The 23,258-nt window shown below is 45.4% G+C and overlaps 1 protein-coding gene across 1 annotated transcript in view; it reads left to right on the forward strand.

Moving 5' to 3' along the window:
- Positions 1 to 201: 201 nt before the first annotated feature.
- Positions 202 to 23,258, forward strand: part of clip1b (CAP-GLY domain containing linker protein 1b) — a 26,708-nt gene continuing 3,651 nt past the window's right edge. The window contains 19 exon segments of the mRNA XM_034546677.1: positions 202 to 333; positions 2,551 to 2,745; positions 3,504 to 3,811; positions 3,813 to 3,917; positions 3,983 to 4,090; positions 4,317 to 4,441; positions 4,519 to 4,720; positions 4,822 to 5,019; positions 5,105 to 5,208; positions 5,311 to 5,371; positions 6,356 to 6,460; positions 7,593 to 7,754; positions 7,853 to 7,948; positions 8,553 to 8,610; positions 10,366 to 10,421; positions 14,264 to 14,338; positions 18,205 to 18,311; positions 22,135 to 22,180; positions 22,346 to 22,389. Coding sequence (XP_034402568.1) covers positions 2,643 to 2,745; positions 3,504 to 3,811; positions 3,813 to 3,917; positions 3,983 to 4,090; positions 4,317 to 4,441; positions 4,519 to 4,720; positions 4,822 to 5,019; positions 5,105 to 5,208; positions 5,311 to 5,371; positions 6,356 to 6,460; positions 7,593 to 7,754; positions 7,853 to 7,948; positions 8,553 to 8,610; positions 10,366 to 10,421; positions 14,264 to 14,338; positions 18,205 to 18,311; positions 22,135 to 22,180; positions 22,346 to 22,389 — 2,063 coding nt within the window. The 5' untranslated portion in view covers positions 202 to 333; positions 2,551 to 2,642.

Here is a 23,258-nt window from a genome sequence, read left to right on the forward strand (position 1 = left end):
GATATGTCCTTATTTTGAGAGGCTACGTCATTATTGTTATTTGTAATAAGTAAAATAACATACAGGATATTTTTCTTTTAATCACACGTGTCGTTTCCTGAAAAAAAGTATTAAAAAAAAAAGTGATACTCGGATGTCCGAGCTTCGTGTTCGGTCCGTGGAGGCGGCATCAGTTCCGAGGGTGACGTCATGCCGGGGCTGGGGCTGAGGAAAGGAGAGAGAGAGAGAGAGCCGTTGGAGAAAAAAAGAAGAAGAAAACGTGTAACGGTTCTTTAAAAAAAAAAAAAAAGAAGCTCCGCCGCGCTCAGCCACGACGTCCTCCGGCTGAGACAGGTAAGCTTCCGCCGTAACTTTGTCTGCTTTAACGTCGCTTTAACGTTCATATAATAGTGCGTGTTGTCGTCGCCGTTAATCCCAGACACGGAACAACGCGGGCCAGCCTCGTCATCAGCCGGTCAAGCGTTAACAAGGAGCCGCCATAGCAGCAGCAGGTGATGGTTGTGGGGCTCCAGATAAACCAGTGCCGTGGGGGGGGGGCTGAGGCACGGGGATCTGACAGCTCTGTCTCGGGGTGTGCTTGTTGTTGTGGTCTGGCAGCACCGGTTGGGTGGGAGGGAGCGGCGTGGGGGACGAGGCTGCTCGTGTTACCTCGCGCATGCGCACGCTCGACGATACTATAAAACTGTTGGGTAATATAAAATGCAGTAAAAGTTTTAAAAAAATGTATGGTTTTGGTGAATGGAAATCTGTGATAATACAGGCTAAGTTGCAAAAAGGAACACTTCATCATTCAGTTTATCATAAACATTCATCATCATCACATAAAGGAACACTTCATCATTCAGTTTATCATAAACATTCATCATCACATAAAGGAACTCTTCATCATTCAGTTTATCATAAACATTCATCATCACATAAAGGAACACTTCATCATTCAGTTTATCATAAACATTCATCATCACATAAAGGAACACTTCATCATTCAGTTTATCATAAACATTCATCATCACATAAAGGAACACTTCAACATTCAGTTTATCATAAACATTCATCATCACATAAAGGAACTCTTCATCATTCAGTTTATCATAAACATTCATCATCATCACATAAAGGAACACTTCATCATTCAGTTTATCATAAACATTCATCATCACATAAAGGAACTCTTCATCATTCAGTTTATCATAAACATTCATCATCATCACATAAAGGAACTCTTCATCATTCAGTTTATCATAAACATTCATCATCAACACATAAAGGAACACTTCATCATTCAGTTTATCATAAACATTCATCATCACATAAAGGAACTCTTCAACATTCAGTTTATCATAAACATTCATCATCATCACATAAAGGAACACTTCATCATTCAGTTTATCATAAACATTCATCATCACATAAAGGAACTCTTCAACATTCAGTTTATCATAAACATTCATCATCACATAAAGGAACACTTCATCATTCAGTTTATCATAAACATTCATCATCACATAAAGGAACACTTCATCATTCAGTTTATCATAAACATTCATCATCACATAAAGGAACACTTCATCATTCAGTTTATCATAAACATTCATCATCACATAAAGGAACACTTCATCATTCAGTTTATCATAAACATTCATCATCAACACATAAAGGAACACTTCATCATTCAGTTTATCATAAACATTCATCATCACATAAAGGAACTCTTCATCATTCAGTTTATCATAAACATTCATCATCACATAAAGGAACTCTTCATCATTCAGTTTATCATAAACATTCATCATCATCACATAAAGGAACACTTCATCATTCAGTTTATCATAAACATTCATCATCATCACATAAAGGAACACTTCATCATTCAGTTTATCATAAACATTCATCATCACATAAAGGAACTCTTCATCATTCAGTTTATCATAAACATTCATCATCATCACATAAAGGAACTCTTCATCATTCAGTTTATCATAAACATTCATCATCATCACATAAAGGAACACTTCATCATTCAGTTTATCATAAACATTCATCAACACATAAAGGAACACTTCATCATTCAGTTTATCATAAACATTCATCATCACATAAAGGAACACTTCATCATTCAGTTTATCATAAACATTCATCATCATCACATAAAGGAACACTTCTTTCAGTTTATGCTCATTAAATCTACGGCCGAGCTGCATTGTGGGTAATGTAGTCCTGCCTTTTGACACGGAATGAAACGCAGCACATCTGTCGTGACCTGGTCGCTTATAAAAAGTAGTCCCCTAGTAGTAGAAATTGTTACAATTGAAAACAAAATACTTGTGTATTTGTACATATTGATTATCTTTGGGTTTTGAACAGTATGTTGGACAAAACAAGGACATTCTGATTGGTATTTTTCACTAATTGATCATTAAAACTCATTATTCACATGATTTTATTGATTAATAATAAATAATAATCCGCGTAACACGACCTCCATTCAGCTGCTGTTCCACCCAAATGTTTGATTTTTAAATGATTTCAGGGATTCGTTTTGTTTTCCAGTTCCATCCCATTGGGACTTCATGGGGTGGTGGGGAAGGCCTAGTCCCCCACCTTGATCAGGCCAGACCCCCCAGACCCCCCAGACCCCCCCGATGGACAAACAAGGAGCCATGAGTACACCAGGCAAGGTCAGCGGGATCAAACCCCCGAGCAAAGTGGTCCGTCTACACGCGTCAAAGACGTCTCCGTCCTCCGGTAAGAAACCCCGAAAGTTAGAACATCAAATATAATTATTATTACTATCGCGGTTCACCGACGTCTGGAATGTTTGAGCCGGATTTCATATTGTTTGCAACGCTCTGTCAAATTTGTTTATCTTGTTTACTTGTTCTTTGATCTTTAAAAAAACATATTTTTATATTTCCTTCCTCGTCAGCTTTTGGACCAACAGACTTTCTTTACACCAAAGAAGTAAAACAATTCATAGTTTCTAGTTTCTCAAATGTAAATAAATATTTTCACATTTCTTTTACAGTATATGATCGTAAACTGAGTTTTGGACTGTAGTATCTGATAATTAAAATAATCTTTAGTTTAACTTAAACCTGTGATATTTGTACAGTAATTGCCCTAAAATGTTTTTTTACATGGATATTGTTTTTGAGTTGAGTAACAACTAATAAGTGACAATGAAAAATGTATTGTTTTTAGATCAATATCCAACCCAATCACTGGTTTTAGATCAAATAATTATATACATTATTTTGTAATTAATTCGTAAACCACTTTTATAAATAAAGACAGATAATCAACTGAGAATAATATATCCAGGAGATATTAAATCCGTTTATAAAGCTGTTTAAAAGACAGAGTAGTGTTGTGGACCGTGAACAGTGTTTCATCCCATAGTTTAGTTGCCATGGCAACAGCAGAGCAACAAAAACACACCTTTCTAAAGGCCTCGTGTGATTGGATGTGAAGAGGTAAATGGAAGCTGTTGGTTGTGATTGCAGGCGCTCCAAAGCCGGTTCCTCCAGAGAAGACCCCCGGCGGGGGCGCCTCCCCGACCCAGGACGGGAACGCGGACTTCCAGGTCGGCGAGAGGGTCTGGGTCAACGGCGACAAGCCCGGGCAGGTGCAGTTCATCGGGGGCACGCAGTTCGCCCCCGGGCAGTGGGCGGGCGTCGTGCTGGAAGAGCCCATCGGGAAGAACGACGGGTCCGTGTCGGGGGTCCGGTACTTCCAGTGCGAGGACGGGAGGGGGATATTCACGCGGCCTTCCAAGCTATCCAAGACCGCGCTGCCAGAGACGGAGGCCAACGGGGGGGGCGGCCGGTCCGGCGCCAGGAGCCCCCACGGCGCCGAGCGACCCTGAACCCGCCGGTGACGGACAGCTCATCCGTCACTTGAAAACATGCGTTGTGACTGTCTTGCCTGGCGGCGACGTGACGCCGTGTTTCTTTCCCCCGTGTGTTCAGCTCAGGGCGTGAAGGCGAGCGCACTCGGCCGGGTGCTCACGTCCAGCGAGTCGGTGTCCAACGTGTCGGACACGGAGTCCGTGAAGAAGAGGAGGGAGCTGAGGCTGGGAGACCGCGTGCTGGTGAGAGACAACAGAGCTTATGATGGTGACGTCATAACGGGTCAATTCCTGCTGCACACCTGTTGAGTTGATGGTTAACTTCTGCACGTACGCCGGTGTTGTTCAGACACGTTTGTGTGTGTTTATTTAATATTTGTACCCACAAAAGCCCCCTTTGTGATTTTCAGACCTTATTCGTAAAGAACGCGGTCCATTAAAGCGTTTTGGTTTGTGTGTCTGTGTGCAGGTCGGTGGCAACAAGGCCGGAGTCGTGCGCTTCCTGGGAGAGACGGACTTCGCCAAGGGCGGCTGGTGTGGAGTGGAACTGGATGAGCCGCTCGGCAAGAACGACGGAGCCGTCGCCGGGACCAGGTGAAGCCCCCCGACCGAGTGAACGTGTCCTTAACCTGCAGGGAAGATGGTTGTAAACCAGCTGGTTTTGCTCTCAGATATTTCCAGTGCATGTGCAGGTACGGTCTGTTCGCCCCGGCCCACAAGGTGACGCGCATCGGCTTCCCGTGCACCACGCCGACCAAGGCCAAGAGCTCGCGGAGGATGTCCGCCCTCAAGAGGAGCCCCAGCGCTTCCTCCATCAGCTCGCTCAGCTCCGCCACCTCCTCCATCAGCGGCAAACCCAGCCGGGCCGGACTGGTAGGACTCGCTCCGTCACGCTCCGAGGTTCACCTTCCCCCGAACCTTCCCCCGAGAGCCCGCGCTAACGCTGTGCACGCCGGGTCATTTCTTCTTTCCAGCTGACGGAGACGTCGGCTCGCTACGCCCGTAAGATCTCCGGCACCACGGCGCTGCAGGAGGCGCTGAAGGAGAAGCAGCAGCACATCGAGCAGCTGCTGGCGGAGCAGGACCTGGAGAGGTGCGAGGTGGCGAAGGCCACGAGCCACGCGGGAGAGGTGCAGCAGGAGATGCTTCTGCTGAGGAAAGGCCGGGAGCAGGTCAGACACATGTTCATCTGCAGTGAAACAACCACAAACACAACGCGGCCTGATGAATGCTCTTCTTCTCTCCGCGCGGTGACAGTACGCGGCGGAGACGGAGGCCAAGCTGGACCAGCTGCGTTCGCTGGTGGAGGCCGCCGATCGAGACAAAGTGGAGCTGCTCAACCAGCTGGAGGAGGAGAAGCGGTGAGTGGCCGACCGCACGATGTCGCTGTTCATGGAGACCGGTGGAGTCTCGGTCTAACGCGTAGAGATGGAAGAAACGTTGTGCTTCTCCCCGCTTCACAGCAAAGTGGAAGATCTGCAGTTCAGTGTGGAGGAGGCCTGCATCACCAGAGGAGACCTGGAGGTAACGTCTGCTTATGTCATCTGGTTTTATCAATTAAACATTATCCTCTCACTCGCTCCAGGTGTCCGCCTCCCACTCGTCAGCCTGGATTTTATTTATGGGATTCACGTGTGAATTATTGACAAACTAGACGGCAAGTTGAATGACTTATCTCCCATAAAAGGGAAAGTTTTGGCGTTCAGAAGTGCGGTTGCATGAGGTTCTGCTGCAGCAGATGGACCAGACTTCATTGACACAAACTGTAATTCTATTAACCGACATCAACCCATCGAGGCAGCTGTAAACCAGCAGCTCCTGTGTTCTGGGAGGACTGGGACGGCAGCAGAACCTTTTTAAACGTACCGGTTTGACTGTCAATGGAGTCTGGTGTCTTTTGAAGAGAGCTTCAGAAGAAAAGAGGTGAAGCTATTCTAAATATATTGTTTTCTTAAACTAATATCGATTCTCCTGCAGTAAAACACTGACGATGGAGAAGTACTTTACACAAACACACGTCCAGTTAAAACCAGTCAATACTAATGTCATCCGCGAGCCCTCTGGTTTCTAATGAGCACCCCAGTTTGATTTCTGTATTTATTTTTGCCCCCGTTCATATTATTTATTAGCACTCAGCTGCTTCTTGCCTCTTCCTGATGATCATCGTTCCATCTCAGCGTTCCTTCTCCTGCTCATCGTTGAATCGTTCATTTGCTTCCGTGTTCATATTTTTCTTTCTTCCCGCGGCTCTCATTTCATTCATTCATGCTTTAACCCCCCCCCCCCCCTCTCCTCCCCCCCTTGTCTGCTTCGTCCTCGCACGGCTTCCTTCAAGTTCTGGAATGCGAGCAAATGAAAGTGAGGAGAGCCGGGATGAGATGATTGAAGTAACCGTTCTTCCCTTTGTCACTTCCTCGCCTCCTCGCCTCCTCTGTCCTCGTGGCTCACGCATGTCGGCGTTGCGTTGGTGTTGTTCTCCTTCTCTTCCTGCTCTTCTCTTACTAACAGACGCAGACCAGACTGGAGCTTGCCCACATAAAGGAGCTCGAGCAGAGCCTGCTCTTTGAAAAGACCAAAGCTGAGAAGCTCCAGAGGGATTTAGAGGACACCAGGGTAATGCTGGTGATGTTTAATAACGGAGGCGTCATCACAAACACATGCAAACCATCCCATTTTGCCCCCCCCCCCCCCCCCCCCAGTCGGGGACCTCATCTTCCTGAATAACCAGACCTGGAGACTGGAGACGATGCACGTGTGCACCAACGTCTGCATTTTGTTTTTTTAAAGATAGATTCTGGAAATGAAGACGTGGGACATCATTTTCTTCTTCTTTCTTCTTTTCCCGTGAAACGACCTAAACAACAACAACAACAACAACAACGTGTTGCTGTTGTCTTTTTAATCAATCAGGGCTGGGGTCGACTCAAGGTCAGGTCCAAGACCAGGTCCAAGACCAGGTCCAAGACCAGGTCCCGTGGAGGCCAAGTCCAGAACAAAGTCCTGTTCCATACCGAGTTAGACAGAAAAGAATCTACCCATAAACAATATTGATCTCTCTCCTCAAATTCAACTAACGCATATCATTTAGGGTTTGAGGACCATTCGTCAAGTATGAACCATAATAAATAATCTGAGATAATATTTGCTACAAATAGCGTGAAGATACGCAGGAAGTAAAACAAACAACTATCAGCTAAAGTGTTTTCCCTTTTCTCTGTGCTCTAGTGAATAAACTACGCACACACGCACACACACGCACACGCACACACACACGCACACACACACGCACACGCACACGCACACACACACGCACACACACACGCACGCACACACACGCACACACACACGCACATTAATTGTTGGTTTTATTTTTTCATGGGATTTGTTGACGGTAAGAACAAAGTGAAACTGTCCTTTATTGAGCTGAAGACTCTTATTTCTACTGATTCACTAATCATGACTAATTGTCATATAGTTGTCTAACTAAATATCTTTTTTGGTTTTGGATTTTGTCTCCTTGAGCTCTCTGAAATTTAACAGCAATTTTTCAAACGAAAACGGTTAATCAACAAATAATTAAAACGTTATATAATTGTAAGGCGCAGCCTAAAAATATTCACAACGGGGTTGAAAATGTTACTTTAGTTGAACCTCTGATATATAATCCGGTTCCAGTCCCCCCCCCCCCCCCCCCTCCCTCCTCCTCCGCCCTCTTGACTCCTTTCCTACGGCTCTCCCCTTGCAGGTGGCCACGGTGTCGGAGCGCTCCAGGATCATGGAGCTGGAGAGGGAGGTGGCCGACCTCCGGCTGCGGCTGCGGGCGTCCCGGCAGAAGGAGGACGCCGCGTCGCTGAGCCAGCAGCAGATCAGCAGCCTGGAGGCCCGCGCTCAGTCTCAGGAGAAGAAGGTATGTAAACGGACGTTACCGTGACGATGCATCATTTATGCCCCCCCCAAAGCTCAGTGTGTTCTATACCGTGTGCCCCCCCCCCCCCACCCTGACAGATCGGCGAGCTGAGTGTCGACGTGGAGAGCAAACAGAAAGACGTTCAGTCGGTGCAGCGAGATAAGGACTCGCTGGAGGAGCAGCTGGCCGGCCTGGTGAGGGAGGAACGTTCATAAAGAGCTGAATCTTCCTCTGCACCCCGTCACTTACACGTGATGCCGGTTTTAAAAAGATTTATTTAGTAAAAGTCACAACAGGAAATCTATTCGACCTGCTTCTGTTCTCACGCTGACATGTTGAGCCCCGCTGAGCTTCTTGAAGCCTCTAAATATGCGTCTTAAATACGCTTCACACGCGGCTCCGTGCTGCCAGACTGGAAACCTGCCGCTCCTCAGAGGAAGCAGCAATTAACAGAACAGCGAAAAAGACACGATCATAAACGTGCAATGATGTGATACTGTAAATGTTATTTGATTGAAGTGTAGAGTTCGTTGGTTTATTGGCTTGACTCATAAACCAACCAGCTGCTACATGCTCTGCTTATCAATAACTCCATCAGTGTTTCAGCTGTAGCAGAGAGCTCAGATCTGAAACCGGGTCCAAGTGTTCCTCCGTGAGGCGTTGTGCTCGTGGCCTCATTAAGAGAGTTGTTTTCATCCGTCATCATCATCGTCGTCATCATCATCATCATGAGCTCAAGGAACAAGAATGTTTTACCGCGAGTGTGTTTCAGCTCGCTGATGTTTTTCTCCGTTTCAGAGACGGCAGCTCCGGGCGGCCGAGGAGGAGAACGGGAGGACGGCGGAGAGCATGAGAGGTGAGCAGGTCCAACACGTCCAATGACACGTCCAACATGTCCAATGACACGTCCAACATGTCCAATGACACGTCCAATGACACGTCCAACATGTCCAATGACACGTCCAACATGTCCAATGACACGTCCAACATGTCCAATGACACGTCCAACATGTCCAATGACACGTCCAATGACACGTCCAACATGTCCAATGACATGTCCAATGACACGTCCAATGACACGTCCAACATGTCCAATGACACGTCCAACATGTCCAATGACACGTCCAACATGTCCAATGACACGTCCAATGACACGTCCAACATGTCCAATGACACGTCCAACATGTCCAATGACACGTCCAATGACACGTCCAATGACACGTGCAATGACACGTCCAACATGTCCAATAACACGTCCAATAACACGTCCAATGACACGTGCAATGACACGTCCAACACGTCCAATAACACGTCCAATGACACGTCCAATGACACGTCCAACATGTCCAATGACATGTCCAATGACACGTCCAATGACACGTCCAATGACACGTCCAATGACACGTCCAATGACACGTCCAACATGTCCAATGACATGTCCAATGACACGTCCAATGACACGTCCAACATGTCCAATGACACGTCCAACATGTCCAACATGTCCAATGACACGTCCAATGACACGTCCAACATGTCCAATAACACGTCCAATAACACGTCCAATGACACGTCCAACACGTCCAATGACACGTCCAACATGTCCAACACGTACAACACGTCCAATGACACGTACAACACGTCCAATGACACGTCCAACACGTCCAATGACACGTCCAACATGTCCAATGACACGTCCAACATGTCCAATGACACGTCCAATGACACGTCCAACACGTCCAATGACACGTCCAACACGTCCAATGACACGTCCAACATGTCCAATGACACGTCCAATGACACGTCCAACACGTCCAATGACACGTCCAACACGTCCAATGACACGTCCAATGACACGTCCAACACGTCCAATGACACGTCCAATAACACGTCCAATGACACGTCCAACACGTCCAATGACACGTCCAACACGTCCAATGACACGTCCAATGACACGTCCAACACGTCCAATGACACGTCCAATGACACGTCCAACACGTCCAATGACACGTCCAATGACACGTCCAACACGTCCAATGACACGTCCAACATGTCCAATGACACGTCCAACATGTCCAATGACACGTCCAACACGTCCAATGACACGTCCAACATGTCCAATGACACGTCCAACACGTCCAATGACACGTCCAACACGTCCAATGACACGTCCAATGACACGTCCAACACGTCCAATGACACGTCCAATGACACGTCCAATGACACGTCCAATGACACGTCCAATACGTCCAATGACACGTCCAATGACACGTCCAATGACACGTCCAACACGTCCAATGACACGTCCAATGACACGTCCAATGACACGTCCAATGACACGTCCAACACGTCCAATGACACGTCCAATGACACGTCCAATACGTCCAATGACACGTCCAATGACACGTCCAATACGTCCAATGACACGTCCAATGACACGTCCAATGACACGTCCAACACGTCCAATGACACGTCCAACACGTCCAATGACACGTCCAACACGTCCAATGACACGTCCAATGACACGTCTGACTCGTCTCTACGGACTCTCATGCTCATTTAAAAAGTGTGTCAACGAGATGAAATGACATTGTCTTCCTGTTTCCTGTTTCAGAGCTGGAGCAGAAAGCGGAGCAGGCAAAGAAAGACGTCCGAGCGCTGCAGGAGGAGGTACTTGTACACTTGTACTTCTTACTGTACTACCTCTCAGAGGTACATATTGGTACATATTGTACTTCTTATTGTACTACCTCTCAGAGGTACATATTGGTACATATTGTACTTCTTATTGTACTACCTCTCAGAGGTACATATTGGTACATATTGTACTTCTTATTGTACTACCTCTCAGAGGTACATATTGGTACATATTGTACTTCTTACTGTACTACCTCTCAGAGGTACATATTGGTACATATTGTACTTCTTATTGTACTACCTCTCAGAGGTACATATTGGTACATATTGTACTTCTTATTGTACTACCTCTCAGAGGTACATATTGGTACATATTGTACTTCTTACTGTACTACCTCTCAGAGGTACATATTGGTACATATTGTACTTCTTATTGTACTACCTCTCAGAGGTACATATTGGTACATATTGTACTTCTTACTGTACTACCTCTCAGAGGTACATATTGGTACATATTGTACTTCTTACTGTACTACCTCTCAGAGGTACATATTGGTACATATTGTACTTCTTATTGTACTACCTCTGAGAGGTACATATTGGTACATATTGTACTTCTTACTGTACTACCTCTCAGAGGTACATATTGGTACATATTGTACTTCTTACTGTACTACCTCTCAGAGGTACATATTGGTACATATTGTACTTCTTACTGTACTACCTCTCAGAGGTACATATTGGTACATATTGTACTTCTTACTGTACTACATCTCAGAACCACTTTAAATCTTGTACCAGAGACGTGTTCACATGTTTCTTGGAAATAAGTAATTCAGCTTGAGAAAGCTATTATACAAAATATATAATCAACATGATGATGATGATGATGATGATGACGATGACGATGATGACAAACCTTTTAGCAGCCTGGGTCCAAAACAGCCGATGAGTGTCCGGAGAGCGGGCTGACCTACATTAAAGGAGTTAAAAACAACACACACATTAATGCGTCACAGTAATGTTAACGATGTTTATTTGCTGATAATATTTTGTGTTTTTAATCAGAATCATTTAATGCATCAATTGAATGAAGTGGTGTAACAATTACAGCATTTCCCTCTGAGATGTAGTGAAGTATAAAGGAGAGAAACTGAAATACTCTGTAAAGTACAAGTACCTGACTTAAGTACAGTACTTGATTAATGTACTTAGTTACTTTCCCTCACTAGGAATGTCATGTTTTAAAGTAAGATATAATGTATCATTTATGTGAAGAAAGAAACATAAATGATACATTCTAATGATTTAGAATGATTAGAATGTATCATTTATGTAAAGAATGAAACATAAATGATACATTCTATTCATTTAGAATGATTATAATGTATCAATTGAGGTCTCGTTCCACACGGTGTGATTATGGGCCGAGGACAAACTCTGTTAAATAAATCAAATAATAATAACTAAAGTCTGCGCTGCTTTAATATTCTTCTCTAAAGTTCCAGAGTGTTTTTTCCTCTTTCCCTGAAGTCGGAGCGCTCTCCTCTCGCTTCACGGGACTCGTTACGAACAGATGAACGAGCTCGAGGCCGACATCTTTAACGACCCGCTCTATTTATAGCACGCTGGTTTTTTTGTGTTTTTTTGTTGCGCTAATGTCTTTTTTTGGGCTTCAGTATAATGTGAGAGTGATTTAGATCTTTTATGCGTTATGTAACAGAATCTTTAATTATACCCAGATGTTCTGCTTATCTAATTGATATTGTTATAAGAGCAGTGATTTAATGACTCATAAGAGAACAATCTCCATCGTTCCCTGAACTTAACGTAATGTTGTGGCATCTTTTTTGAGTTATTTTCAATGCTCTCTGCAGCGTTGTTTCCAGCTGCAGCCGGCAGATGTTTTCAGAGATGAAAGCTTTACAAACAGCAGCCAGTTAGAGACCAGCTGGTGAACTCAGTGGAGCTTTACTCCTCTGGAGGCGCTGGAGACCCAAACCAGAGCTCCAAGAGAGAACATTGGAGTCCCAAACCAGAGCTCCAAGAGAGAACATTGGAGTCCCAAACCAGAGCTCCAAGAGAGAACATTGGAGTCCCAAACCAGAGCTCCAAGAGAGAACATTGGAGTGCCAAACCAGAGCTCCAAGAGAGAACATTGGAGTCCCAAACCAGAGCTCCAAGAGAGAACACTGGAGTCCCAAACCAGAGCTCCAAGAGAGAACACTGGAGTCCCAAACCAGAGCTCCAAGAGAGAACATTGGAGACCCAAACCAGAGCTCCAAGAGAGAACACTGGAGTCCCAAACCAGAGCTCCAAGAGAGAACATTGGAGACCCAAACCAGAGCTCCAAGAGAGAACATTGGAGTCCCAAACCAGAGCTCCAAGAGAGAACATTGAGACCCAAACCAGAGCTCCAAGAGAGAACATTGGAGTCCCAAACCAGAGCTCCAAGAGAGAACATTGGAGTCCCAAACCAGAGCTCCAAGAGAGAACATTGGAGTCCCAAACCAGAGCTCCAAGAGAGAACATTGGAGTGCCAAACCAGAGCTCCAAGAGAGAACACTGGAGTCCCAAACCAGAGCTCCAAGAGAGAACATTGGAGTCCCAAACCAGAGCTCCAAGAGAGAACATTGGAGTCCCAAACCAGAGCTCCAAGAGAGAACACTGGAGTCCCAAACCAGAGCTCCAAGAGAGAACATTGGAGACCCAAACCAGACCTCCAAGAGAGAACACTGGAGTCCCAAACCAGAGCTCCAAGAGAGAACATTGGAGACCCAAACCAGAGCTCCAAGAGAGAACATTGGAGTCCCAAACCAGAGCTCCAAGAGAGAACACTGGAGTCCCAAACCAGAGCTCCAAGAGAGAACATTGGAGTCCCAAAACCAGAGCTCCCAGAGAGAACATTGGAGTCCCAAACCAGAGCTCCAAGAGAGAACATTGGAGACCCAAACCAGAGCTCCAAGAGAGAACACTGGAGTCCCAAACCAGAGCTCCAAGAGAGAACATTGGAGTCCCAAACCAGAGCTCCAAGAGAGAACATTGGAGTCCCAAACCAGAGCTCCAAGAGAGAACATTGGAGTCCCAAACCAGAGCTCCAAGAGAGAACATTGGAGTCCCAAACCAGAGCTCCAAGAGAGAACATTGGAGTCCCAAACCAGAGCTCCAAGAGAGAACACTGGAGTCCCAAACCAGAGCTCCAAGAGAGAACATTGGAGTCCCAAACCAGAGCTCCAAGAGAGAACACTGGAGTCCCAAACCAGAGCTCCAAGAGAGAACACTGGAGTCCCAAACCAGAGCTCCAAGAGAGAACACCTGGAGTCCCAAACCAGAGCTCCAAGAGAGAACATTGGAGTCCCAAACCAGAGCTCCAAGAGAGAACATTGGAGACCCCAAACCAGAGCTCCAAGAGAGAACATTGTTTATTACTTCAGATGAACACAACTACCTTGACTGAATGATCACGCTCTGAAACTAATGGACGTGGAAATAAGCACTTGTTTGACATTTTATTACTTTTTATAAAGCTGAATAGTTCCATGTTGGGTTCACAGCTTGTTTGCGCTGCCCCCTAGTGGCCAAAAACCTGAATAACTGCTGCATAAATGAAAAAAGCGGATGTTTATTTGTTGATTACTTACAGCTGATTTACTGCAGTAAAGATGCAGTACACAACATACATGTATGTAAATAATCCCCAAAATAGAGGAAGTATGGGATATAAAAAGCGTGATAATGCACCAGTGAGGACAAACACAAGTTTTCCTGTCATCGTATTTCATCTCAGCGAGACGTGTTTGCTATATTTTATATTTTAAGATGCTTTCACCAGCGTGGCGCTGCGTGTTTTTAAATATCTTTATGTTTGTTTTCAGGCTGCTGGAGAGTCGGAGAGGGCGGCGCTCTCACTGGAGAAGCTGACCAATGAGAACGAGACGCTGGAGACGCAGGTGAGCAGAAGGCCTCGATGGAACGTGTGTGTGTGTGTGTGTGCACGAGTGTGTGTGCACGAGTGTGTGTGCACGAGTGTGACTTCCTGTGACGGAAAGGAGTCACATGTACGTTCAGCTGCTGCAGGCTTTTTATTACGCATCAGGATTCATCACTGAGCGACTGTTCAGACGCACTCAAGGAAATACAGAGAACCACCTCTACCTCTCTCTACCTCTCTCTACCTCTATCTACCTCTATCTACCCCTCTCTACCTCTCTCTACCTCTCTCTACCTCTTTCTACCTCTTTCTACCTCTCTCTACCTCTCTCTACCTCTCTCTACCTCTTTCTACCTCTCTCTACCTCTCTCTACCTCTCTCTACCTCTCTACCTCTCTCTACCTCTCTCTACCTCTTTCTACCTCTCTCTACCTCTTTCTACATCTCTCTATCTATCCCTACCTCTCTACCTCTCTCTACATCTCTCTACCTCTTTCTACCTCTCTCTACATATTTCTACATCTCTCTATCTATCCCTACCTCTCTACCTCTCTCTACATCTCTCTACCTCTTTCTACCTCTCTCTATCTATCGCTACCTCTCTACCTCTTTCTACCTCTCTCTACCTCTCTCTACCTCTTTCTACCTCTCTCTACCTCTCTTACCTCTCTCTACCTCTCTCTACCTCTTTCTACCTCTCTCTACCTCTCTCTACCTCTTTCTATCTCTCTCTACCTCTCTCTACCTCTTTCTACCTCTCTCTACCTCTCTCTACCTCTCTCTACCTCTTTCTACCTCTCTCTACCTATTTCTACATCTCTCTATCTATCTCTACCTCTCTCTACATCTCTCTACCTCTTTCTACCTCTCTCTATCTATCTCTACCTCTTTCTACCTCTATCTACATCTCTCTACCTCTTTCTACCTCTTTCTACCTCTCTCTATCTACATCTCTCTACCTCTTTCTACCTCTCTCTACCTCTCTCTATCTATACCTCTCTCTATCTCTACCTCTCTCTATATATCTCTACCCCTCTATACCTCTCTCTACCTATTTCTACCTCTCTATACCTCTTTCTACATCTCTCTAGCTATCTCTACCTCTCTACCTCTCCCTACATCTCTCTACCTCTTTCTACCTCTCTCTATCTATCTCTACCTCTCTACCTCTTTCTACCTCTCTCTACCTCTATCTACCTCTCTCTACCTCTTTCTACCTCTCTCTACCTCTCTCTATCTATCTATACCTCTCTCTACCTCTCTCTATCTATCTCTACCTCTCTCTACCTCTCTCTACCTCTCTCTACCTCTATCTACCTCTCTCTATCTATCTCTACCTCTCTCTATCTATCTCTACCCCTCTATACCTCTCTACCTCTCTCTATCTCTTTCTACCTCTCTCTACCTCTCTCTACATCTCTCTACCTCTCTCTACCTCTATATATCTATCTCTACCTCTCTCTACCTCTATCTATCTATCCATACCTCTCTCTATATCTACCTCTCTCTACCTCTATCTATCTATATATCTCTCTCTACCTCTCTCTATCTATCTATACCTCTCTCTACCTCTCTATCTATCTCTCTCTCTACCTCTCTATCTATCTCTATCTCTACCTCTCTCTATCTATCTCTATCTCTACCTCTCTCTACCTCTCTATCTCTCTATCTCTACCTCTCTCTCTATCAATCTCTATCTCTACCTCTCTCTCTATCTATCTCTATTTCTACCTCTCTCTACCTCTCTCTCTATCTCTCTCTACCTCCCTTTCTTTCTCCCTCTCTCCCTCCCTCTATCCCTCCCACTTTCTCTCCCTCTCCCTCCCTCCCCCCCCCTCTCTCTCTCCCCCTCTATAGATGTGTGTGTGTGTGTGTGTGTGTGTGTGTGTGTGTGTGTGTGTGTGTGTGTGTGTGTGTGTGTGTGTGTGTGTGTGTGTGTGTGTGTGTGGTGTGTGTGTGTGCGTGCGTGCGTGCGTGCGTGCGTGCGTGCGTGCGTGCGTGCGTTTCCAGTGGTTCATATTTGCTGGTTTTCTTCCTCTTTTATGACGGTGAACTGGATATTTGGGGACTTCTTGAGTAGAGATGGAACATTAATCTGCTTTTTGAGCATTTACATTTGTCCTTCCACAAACCTTTGGCTGCAGACGTTGAGTTGGCTTGTGTTCTGATGTGTTATTAATTTAGTAATGGGATGGATGGAGTCATCTTTGGGCTTTGGAGTAATGGAACGATCACTCTGGAAAAACAATTGAGACTAATTGATGGATAATGAAACGTTGAACCACCGCGACGCCGTTAAAACCCCAACGTGTTGGTTCCAGACGCTCAGTCGTGGTTCATTGATGGAGTTTCTCCACCTTCTACGGTTGAAAACTGATTTTGTATTTAGTAAACGAGTGGGAGAGGGAGCGCATCCTTCACGCCTTTTGTTCTGTCGTCCTGATGCTCGTCATTCCACAGGAAACATATATAAGTGGGTTTTGGAAGGAATCCGCTTTCTGTCTTTTTTTAATCTAATTCTTAGCGATTTGAGAATGGAAAATAAGAGTTTGTTTGCAGCTCCAGTGAGATTGTCGAATGCATCTCATATTACACTAAAAACATGAATGAATCATCATTTTTAATCACTGTGAACGAAAGGAGGATCAGTGTGAACATACGGTAGAAAGTGAGGAAACAAGAGTGGGCCGGAGAAAGGGGGGGGGGGGGGGGGGGGGGGGGGGGGGGGGGGGGGGGGGGGGGGGGGGGGGGGGGGGGGGGGGGGGGGGGGGGGGGGGGGGGGGGGGGGGGGGGGGGGGGGGGAGTGCTTCAGCTTCTTTAACCCAACTGTGTGTGTGTGTGTGAGAGAGAGAGAGAGAGGCTGCTCTCCATTTCCCCCTCGCAGCTGTGCACGGCGGGGGACGAGGGCTGATGGTTTATTGATGCCCGGCCTCGTTCCCGCGCTTCAGTCCGTGCGTGCGATGCTGAAGAGCAGCTGGAGGTCCGGCAGCGCTGCCGGTATGGACGTAGCCGCTCTGCGTCAGGGCTTCTCCGGTGGCGTCTACTCGCCCCACTACCAGGTAGGAAGCTCCGTGAGCCTTCTGGTGAGACTCTGTGTGCAGGAGGAGGTGCATCGGTGTGGGACGGACAGGTTTGTTGTGATGTGTGTTTACGTTCTGCACGCGCGTGTTTATTTGTTTACATCTGGAGATGAATCCTGAAGTCATAAACTCTCGTGCAGAGGCGTGAAAACTGGCGTGGAGCAGGGGCAGCCGGCCGGCGGTGGGGAATCGATGCCGCGTTGCCGTCGGCTACGAATGCATCGATGTGAAAGTCACACGCGTTCGCTCTCTGTTTGCTATTTTAAAGCTGCAGCGCCGCACGTGTCATTTTGAAGATTCATGAGACGGGTTTTTCTCTTTTTCATCTCCGGATGAATTGAACGAGAGACTTTTTAAGGTTGAACTCATTCTGCTCGTTGCCGACTCACCAAAAGTACCACAGGGTTGTGTTTCTTTAAGAACGGCTGCAGCCGGTCCTCTGATGTTGAATATATGTTCTCATGGTGGACAGTAGATGGTTTTGAGGGGTAAATCATGTGTATTCTTTATGACAGAGAGGCCATGAAAGAGTGAGACGCAACAAAAGGTCTCTGAACCTCCAGGTTGCCCCCGGCGACGATTATTCTGATAATTGATTTAATGGTTTAAAAGAAACATTCGAAACAACAAAGTCAAACATTTGCTGCTTTTGCGACGTGAAGATTTCCTGCTCGTCTTTGTCTCACGTTGAAGATCTTTTGGGTTTCAGACTGATAAGTAAGACGCGCGTGTGTGTGTGTGTGCGTGTGTGGTGTGCGTGTGTGTGTGTGTGTGTGTGTGTGTGTGTGTGTGTGCTCCTCTTCAGCTCGAGGCTTTAAAACAGCAGAACTCTAAACACCAGGAGGAGCTCAGTCTGTCGAAGGAGCGGAGCGGCTCAGAAAACCAGCAAATCAGAGTCCTCTGCAAGGAAATGTGAGTACTGTGATGACGGAGGTGTGTCCTGTAGAGGGGACCCCCCCCCCCACACACACACACACACACACACGCACCACCACACACACCACCACACACCCTCTCCCTGAAATGTCAAACGTGTCATTAAACGCTTCGCCGCTCTCAACTTGAGAAGATGCCACGACTTGCTGTGTGAATCCCATAATTAGCCAACGGGTGCCATCATGGGGTTATAGGTATGACGGTGGAGTACAGGGCACAATACTCTGCCGTGTTCACCGTGTCTATTGTACATCCTTAAATCTCTAAACCTTTAACCACGAAGCATATGGACGTGTATGTTTGTAGTTTTGAGATTCTGGGATGTATTTTTCCTTCTCCTTTCATATCAGGTGTGGATTTAAAGGAAACAAGACTTTTTGGTAACATAAAGAAAAATGCATTCAGACTCTGCATAATTGCTGTGTTGGCATAGCAACAACTCCATTAAAATCTTAATTATTGGCAGAGCTTTGACGGATCGAGTTTTTGATGCGTGGTAAAAATACTTTGTGTGTGTGTGTGTGTGCATCATCCTGCCACACCTCCTCTTAGTCACCAGAGCCCCGAGCTGTGATGTCATAGCTCCGGATGGCTCTAATTGGCTGAATTGCCGTCGTCCACATGCGTAGCCTCCTGAAGGAGCAGATGTTAAACATCTTTAGTTACGCTGGAACAGAAGCAGCTTGTTTAGAAGTCTGTGGCTTTGTTGCTGCTTCCATCCCGTCTGCTCCACACAGTGTGCTCCTCCATCCTCCCTCCATCCTCCCTCCATCCTCCCTCCATCCTCCCTCCATCCTCCATCCTCCCTCCATCCTCCCTCCATCCTCCATCCTCCCTCCATCCTCCATCCTCCCTCCATCCTCCCTCCATCCTCCATCCTCCCTCCATCCTCCATCCTCCCTCCATCCTCCCTCTGTCTGCTGCGGTTATGTAACCGCTCCGTCTCTCCTCCGAGGACCGCCTGGCTCCAACATGGCGGCTGGCCTCACTATGACATCAGAGTGTGTGTGTGTGTGCGTGTGTGTGTGTGTGTGTGTGTGGAATCAATGTGACCTTTGTAGCATCTCACAGAGCAGCTGTAAACAGCTCAGATGTGTGTTCTATGTTGTTTCTGGTGTCACTGGAGGTCAAATCCTGATTGTTTAAACCAGCTGTTATTATCCCAATAATATGTATATACTGTATATGTGTGTGTATATATATATATATACAGTGAATATATATATATATTTATATATACTGTATAATGAAGTAATGGACACACTAATATGATGACCTGGTGAAAGGCTAAGGAGTTAATGGAAGTTATTACATTTCATCCTGTTCTAAAACACATTTTATAGCACTCCACCTAAAGGTTGTGGAGATATTCCTCTAAAAACACACGTCGGCCTCATGGTGGCGCTAGAGGACGTATCAGGGGAATCGGCCAAGTGGGTCGGATTCATCCTCTGAGGAGCGTGAATCTCCGTACCAGGTTTAATGACGATCCCTCCGACAGGGTGGAGGCGTGGCCGATGTAATTACACACTTCTCCTCCAGCTGTTAGTCACGCGGAGCTTCTTCCTTTGACACAAATCCCCACGATGACCCATTTGGAGCTCATTTCTTTCTCCACGGCAGAAAATCAGTCGGTTCCGCCATCCAAAAATAATCCAGATTCATAAATTCCCAGACGGCGCGGCCGCCACATGCGTCTCCGGGTCTAAATGTGATCCTGATGCTATATATCGTGACGTATCGTTACTGTATCACTACCGTATCACTACTGTATCACTACTGTATCACTACCTCATCATCACTACCGTATCACTACCGTATCACTACTGTATCACTACTGTATCACTACCTCATCATCACTACCGTATCACTACCGTATCACTACTGTATCACTACTGTATCACTACCTCATCATCACTACCGTATCACTACTGTATCACTACCTCATCATCACTACCGTATCACTACCGTATCACTACTGTATCACTACCGTATCACTACTGTATCACTACCGTATCACTACCTCATCATCACTACCGTATCACTACTGTATCACTACCGTATCACTACCTCATCATCATTACCGTATCACTACTGTATCACTACCGTATCACTACCTCATCATCACTACCGTATCACTACCGTATCACTACCTCATCATCACTACCGTATCACTACTGTATCACTACCGTATCACTACCTCATCATCATTACCGTATCACTACTGTATCACTACCGTATCACTACCTCATCATCACTACCGTATCACTACCGTATCACTACTGTATCACTACCGTATCACTACCTCATCATCATTACCGTATCACTACTGTATCACTACCGTATCACTACCTCATCATCACTACCGTATCACTACCGTATCACTACCTCATCATCACTACCGTATCACTACCGTATCACTACCTCATCATCACTACCGTATCACTACTGTATCACTACCGTATCACTACCTCATCATCATTACCGTATCACTACTGTATCACTACCGTATCATTACCTCATCATCACTACTGTATCACTACCGTACCACTACCTCATCATCATTACCGTATCACTACTGTATCACTACCGTATCACTACCTCATCATCACTACCGTATCACTACCTCATCATCACTACCGTATCACTACCGTATCACTACCTCATCATCACTACCGTATCACTACTGTATCACTACCGTATCACTACCTCATCATCATTACCGTATCACTACTGTATCACTACCGTATCACTACCTCATCATCACTACCGCATCACTACCGTATCACTACTGTATCACTACCGCATCACTACTGTATCACTACCGTATCACTACTGCATCACTACTGTATCACTACTTTATCACTACCGCATCACTACCGTATCACTACCGCATCACTACTGTATCACTACCGTATCACTACTGCATCACTACTGTATCACTACCGTATCACTACTGCATCACTACCATATCACTACTGTATCACTACCGCGTCAGTACCGTATCACTACCACCGTATCACTACCGTATCACTACTACTGTATCACTACTGTATCACTACTGCATCACTATTGTATCACAACTACTGCATCACTACCATATCACTACCACCGTATCACTACCGTATCACTACTACTGTATCACTACTGTATCACTACCGTATCACTACTACTGTATCACTACCATATCACTACCACCGTATCACTACCGTATCACTACTACTGTATCACTACTGTATCGCTGCAGAGGGTCCGACACCCTGAGGGGCTTTAAAGCCGGTAAATCCTTTAAGATGTTTAAAATAGGAGCGGCAGATGGCTCTCGAGTCCCCGGATTACATCTGTACAAAGTGCATCCCAGAATATGGTCACTGCTTTTAAATAGACGTGTTTCACCAGTCTTTAGTTTGCTCTATAATCAATATTTAAATATCTGTGTTAGGTGAAGGGGATCAAATGCAGAGTGCAGCATTTAGCAGCCGGATGTTTCCCCTTTTAGGAGTTAAAAAGGACTTTAAAGACTTTTGTCTAGTCTATAAAATATATTCATCCGCCGCAGGTCACGTCTTCAAATGATGATGAATGTTTTTTATTTTCTGCAGATTTCAGTGCCAGGTTATTGTTTCTCTGAATGGGTTTATACATTATCGGATGTGAAAGGGAAAAAACAAGCAGTTCAGCTCATAATCAAATCTGACATAAACACGTTATGTGTGTGTGTGTGTATGTGTGTGTGTGTGTGTGTGTGTGTAACACCCCTGTTGTGTCTTTACCTCTAATGTCTCCTCCTCCCTCTCAGTGAGGAGCTGAAGCTGGCCTCCCAGAAGTCTCTGCATCTTGAGGAGGTAGTGCATATATATTATTATTATTATTATAATATAATTCCTTGAGTCAGGGTTTGTTGAGTCAGACTTGATCTCCAGGTTTGAGGCTTGACTTCCTGCTGTGCAGCGGCTCAGACGGGTTTATCTTCCGTCCCAAAGCCTCTTTCTTCTTTTCTTTCCTCTCAGCAGCTCGAGCAGCGCGGCGCTCAGCGGCCGGACCTGAAGACCAGGTGAGGGCCGGGGAACCGGTTCCTTCTGTCGGTTCTGTCACGTTCTGCCTCTTTGGCTCCGCGTGTTCTGTGAAGGTCACGGTGTCACCTTCACGCCGCACACACTTAGAGCAATGCAAAGTGATGTGTGCAGGTTTCCTCATTATCAATACGCTTGATAGATAATATATAGTTTTAATAGATAGAAGAAGTATTCCAATAATTTACTTCAGTAAAAGTTGGGCAGAAAAAAGTTAAAATGTGAAAATATTGGCACCAAAATTATTTTTTTTAAAAAGATAACTCGAAAGGCAGAATGTCAGCGTTATATTATTGGATCGATTTCATGATGTATTCATTTGTAGTGGCGCTAATTTCAATGTTTCACAATGGGTCATATTTTATAAACTATGAACAAATAAAAATAACAAATGTAGAATATTTGAAATAGAAAATACTAGAAAAGTACAAGTACTTCAAAACTGAGTTTATTCCTGTCAGTTGTGTTGGTTTGTTCTTATTTAACTTATTTTAATCTGTTTCTGAGCCCGGAAAACAACAGAGAGCTCCTCGTCCACGTTATCGGAGGATTAAAACATCTCAAAGTCGTGTGTTGGACACTTAAGATCCGAGTGACGGAGAAGCTGACGCACAATAAGTAGAGCAGGAATAATAATAAGTCCTTCAGCTCATGTGAGCTGGATTAATGTAAACCAGCTCACATGCGTATGACTGTTAATGTACATATATATATATATATATATATATGTATATTAAAGGCACCCTGTGGAGTTTTTCTCACCACTAGTAGTGCTAAGGAGCCGTGTTTTGAAGAAAAATTTGTAATCTAATTTTTCATCCAATTTTCCTCGTTAAGCCGTTTTTTGGAC

This window comes from Cyclopterus lumpus, chromosome 12 (assembly GCF_009769545.1).
Source record: "Cyclopterus lumpus isolate fCycLum1 chromosome 12, fCycLum1.pri, whole genome shotgun sequence".
Lineage (NCBI taxonomy): Eukaryota > Metazoa > Chordata > Actinopteri > Perciformes > Cyclopteridae > Cyclopterus > Cyclopterus lumpus.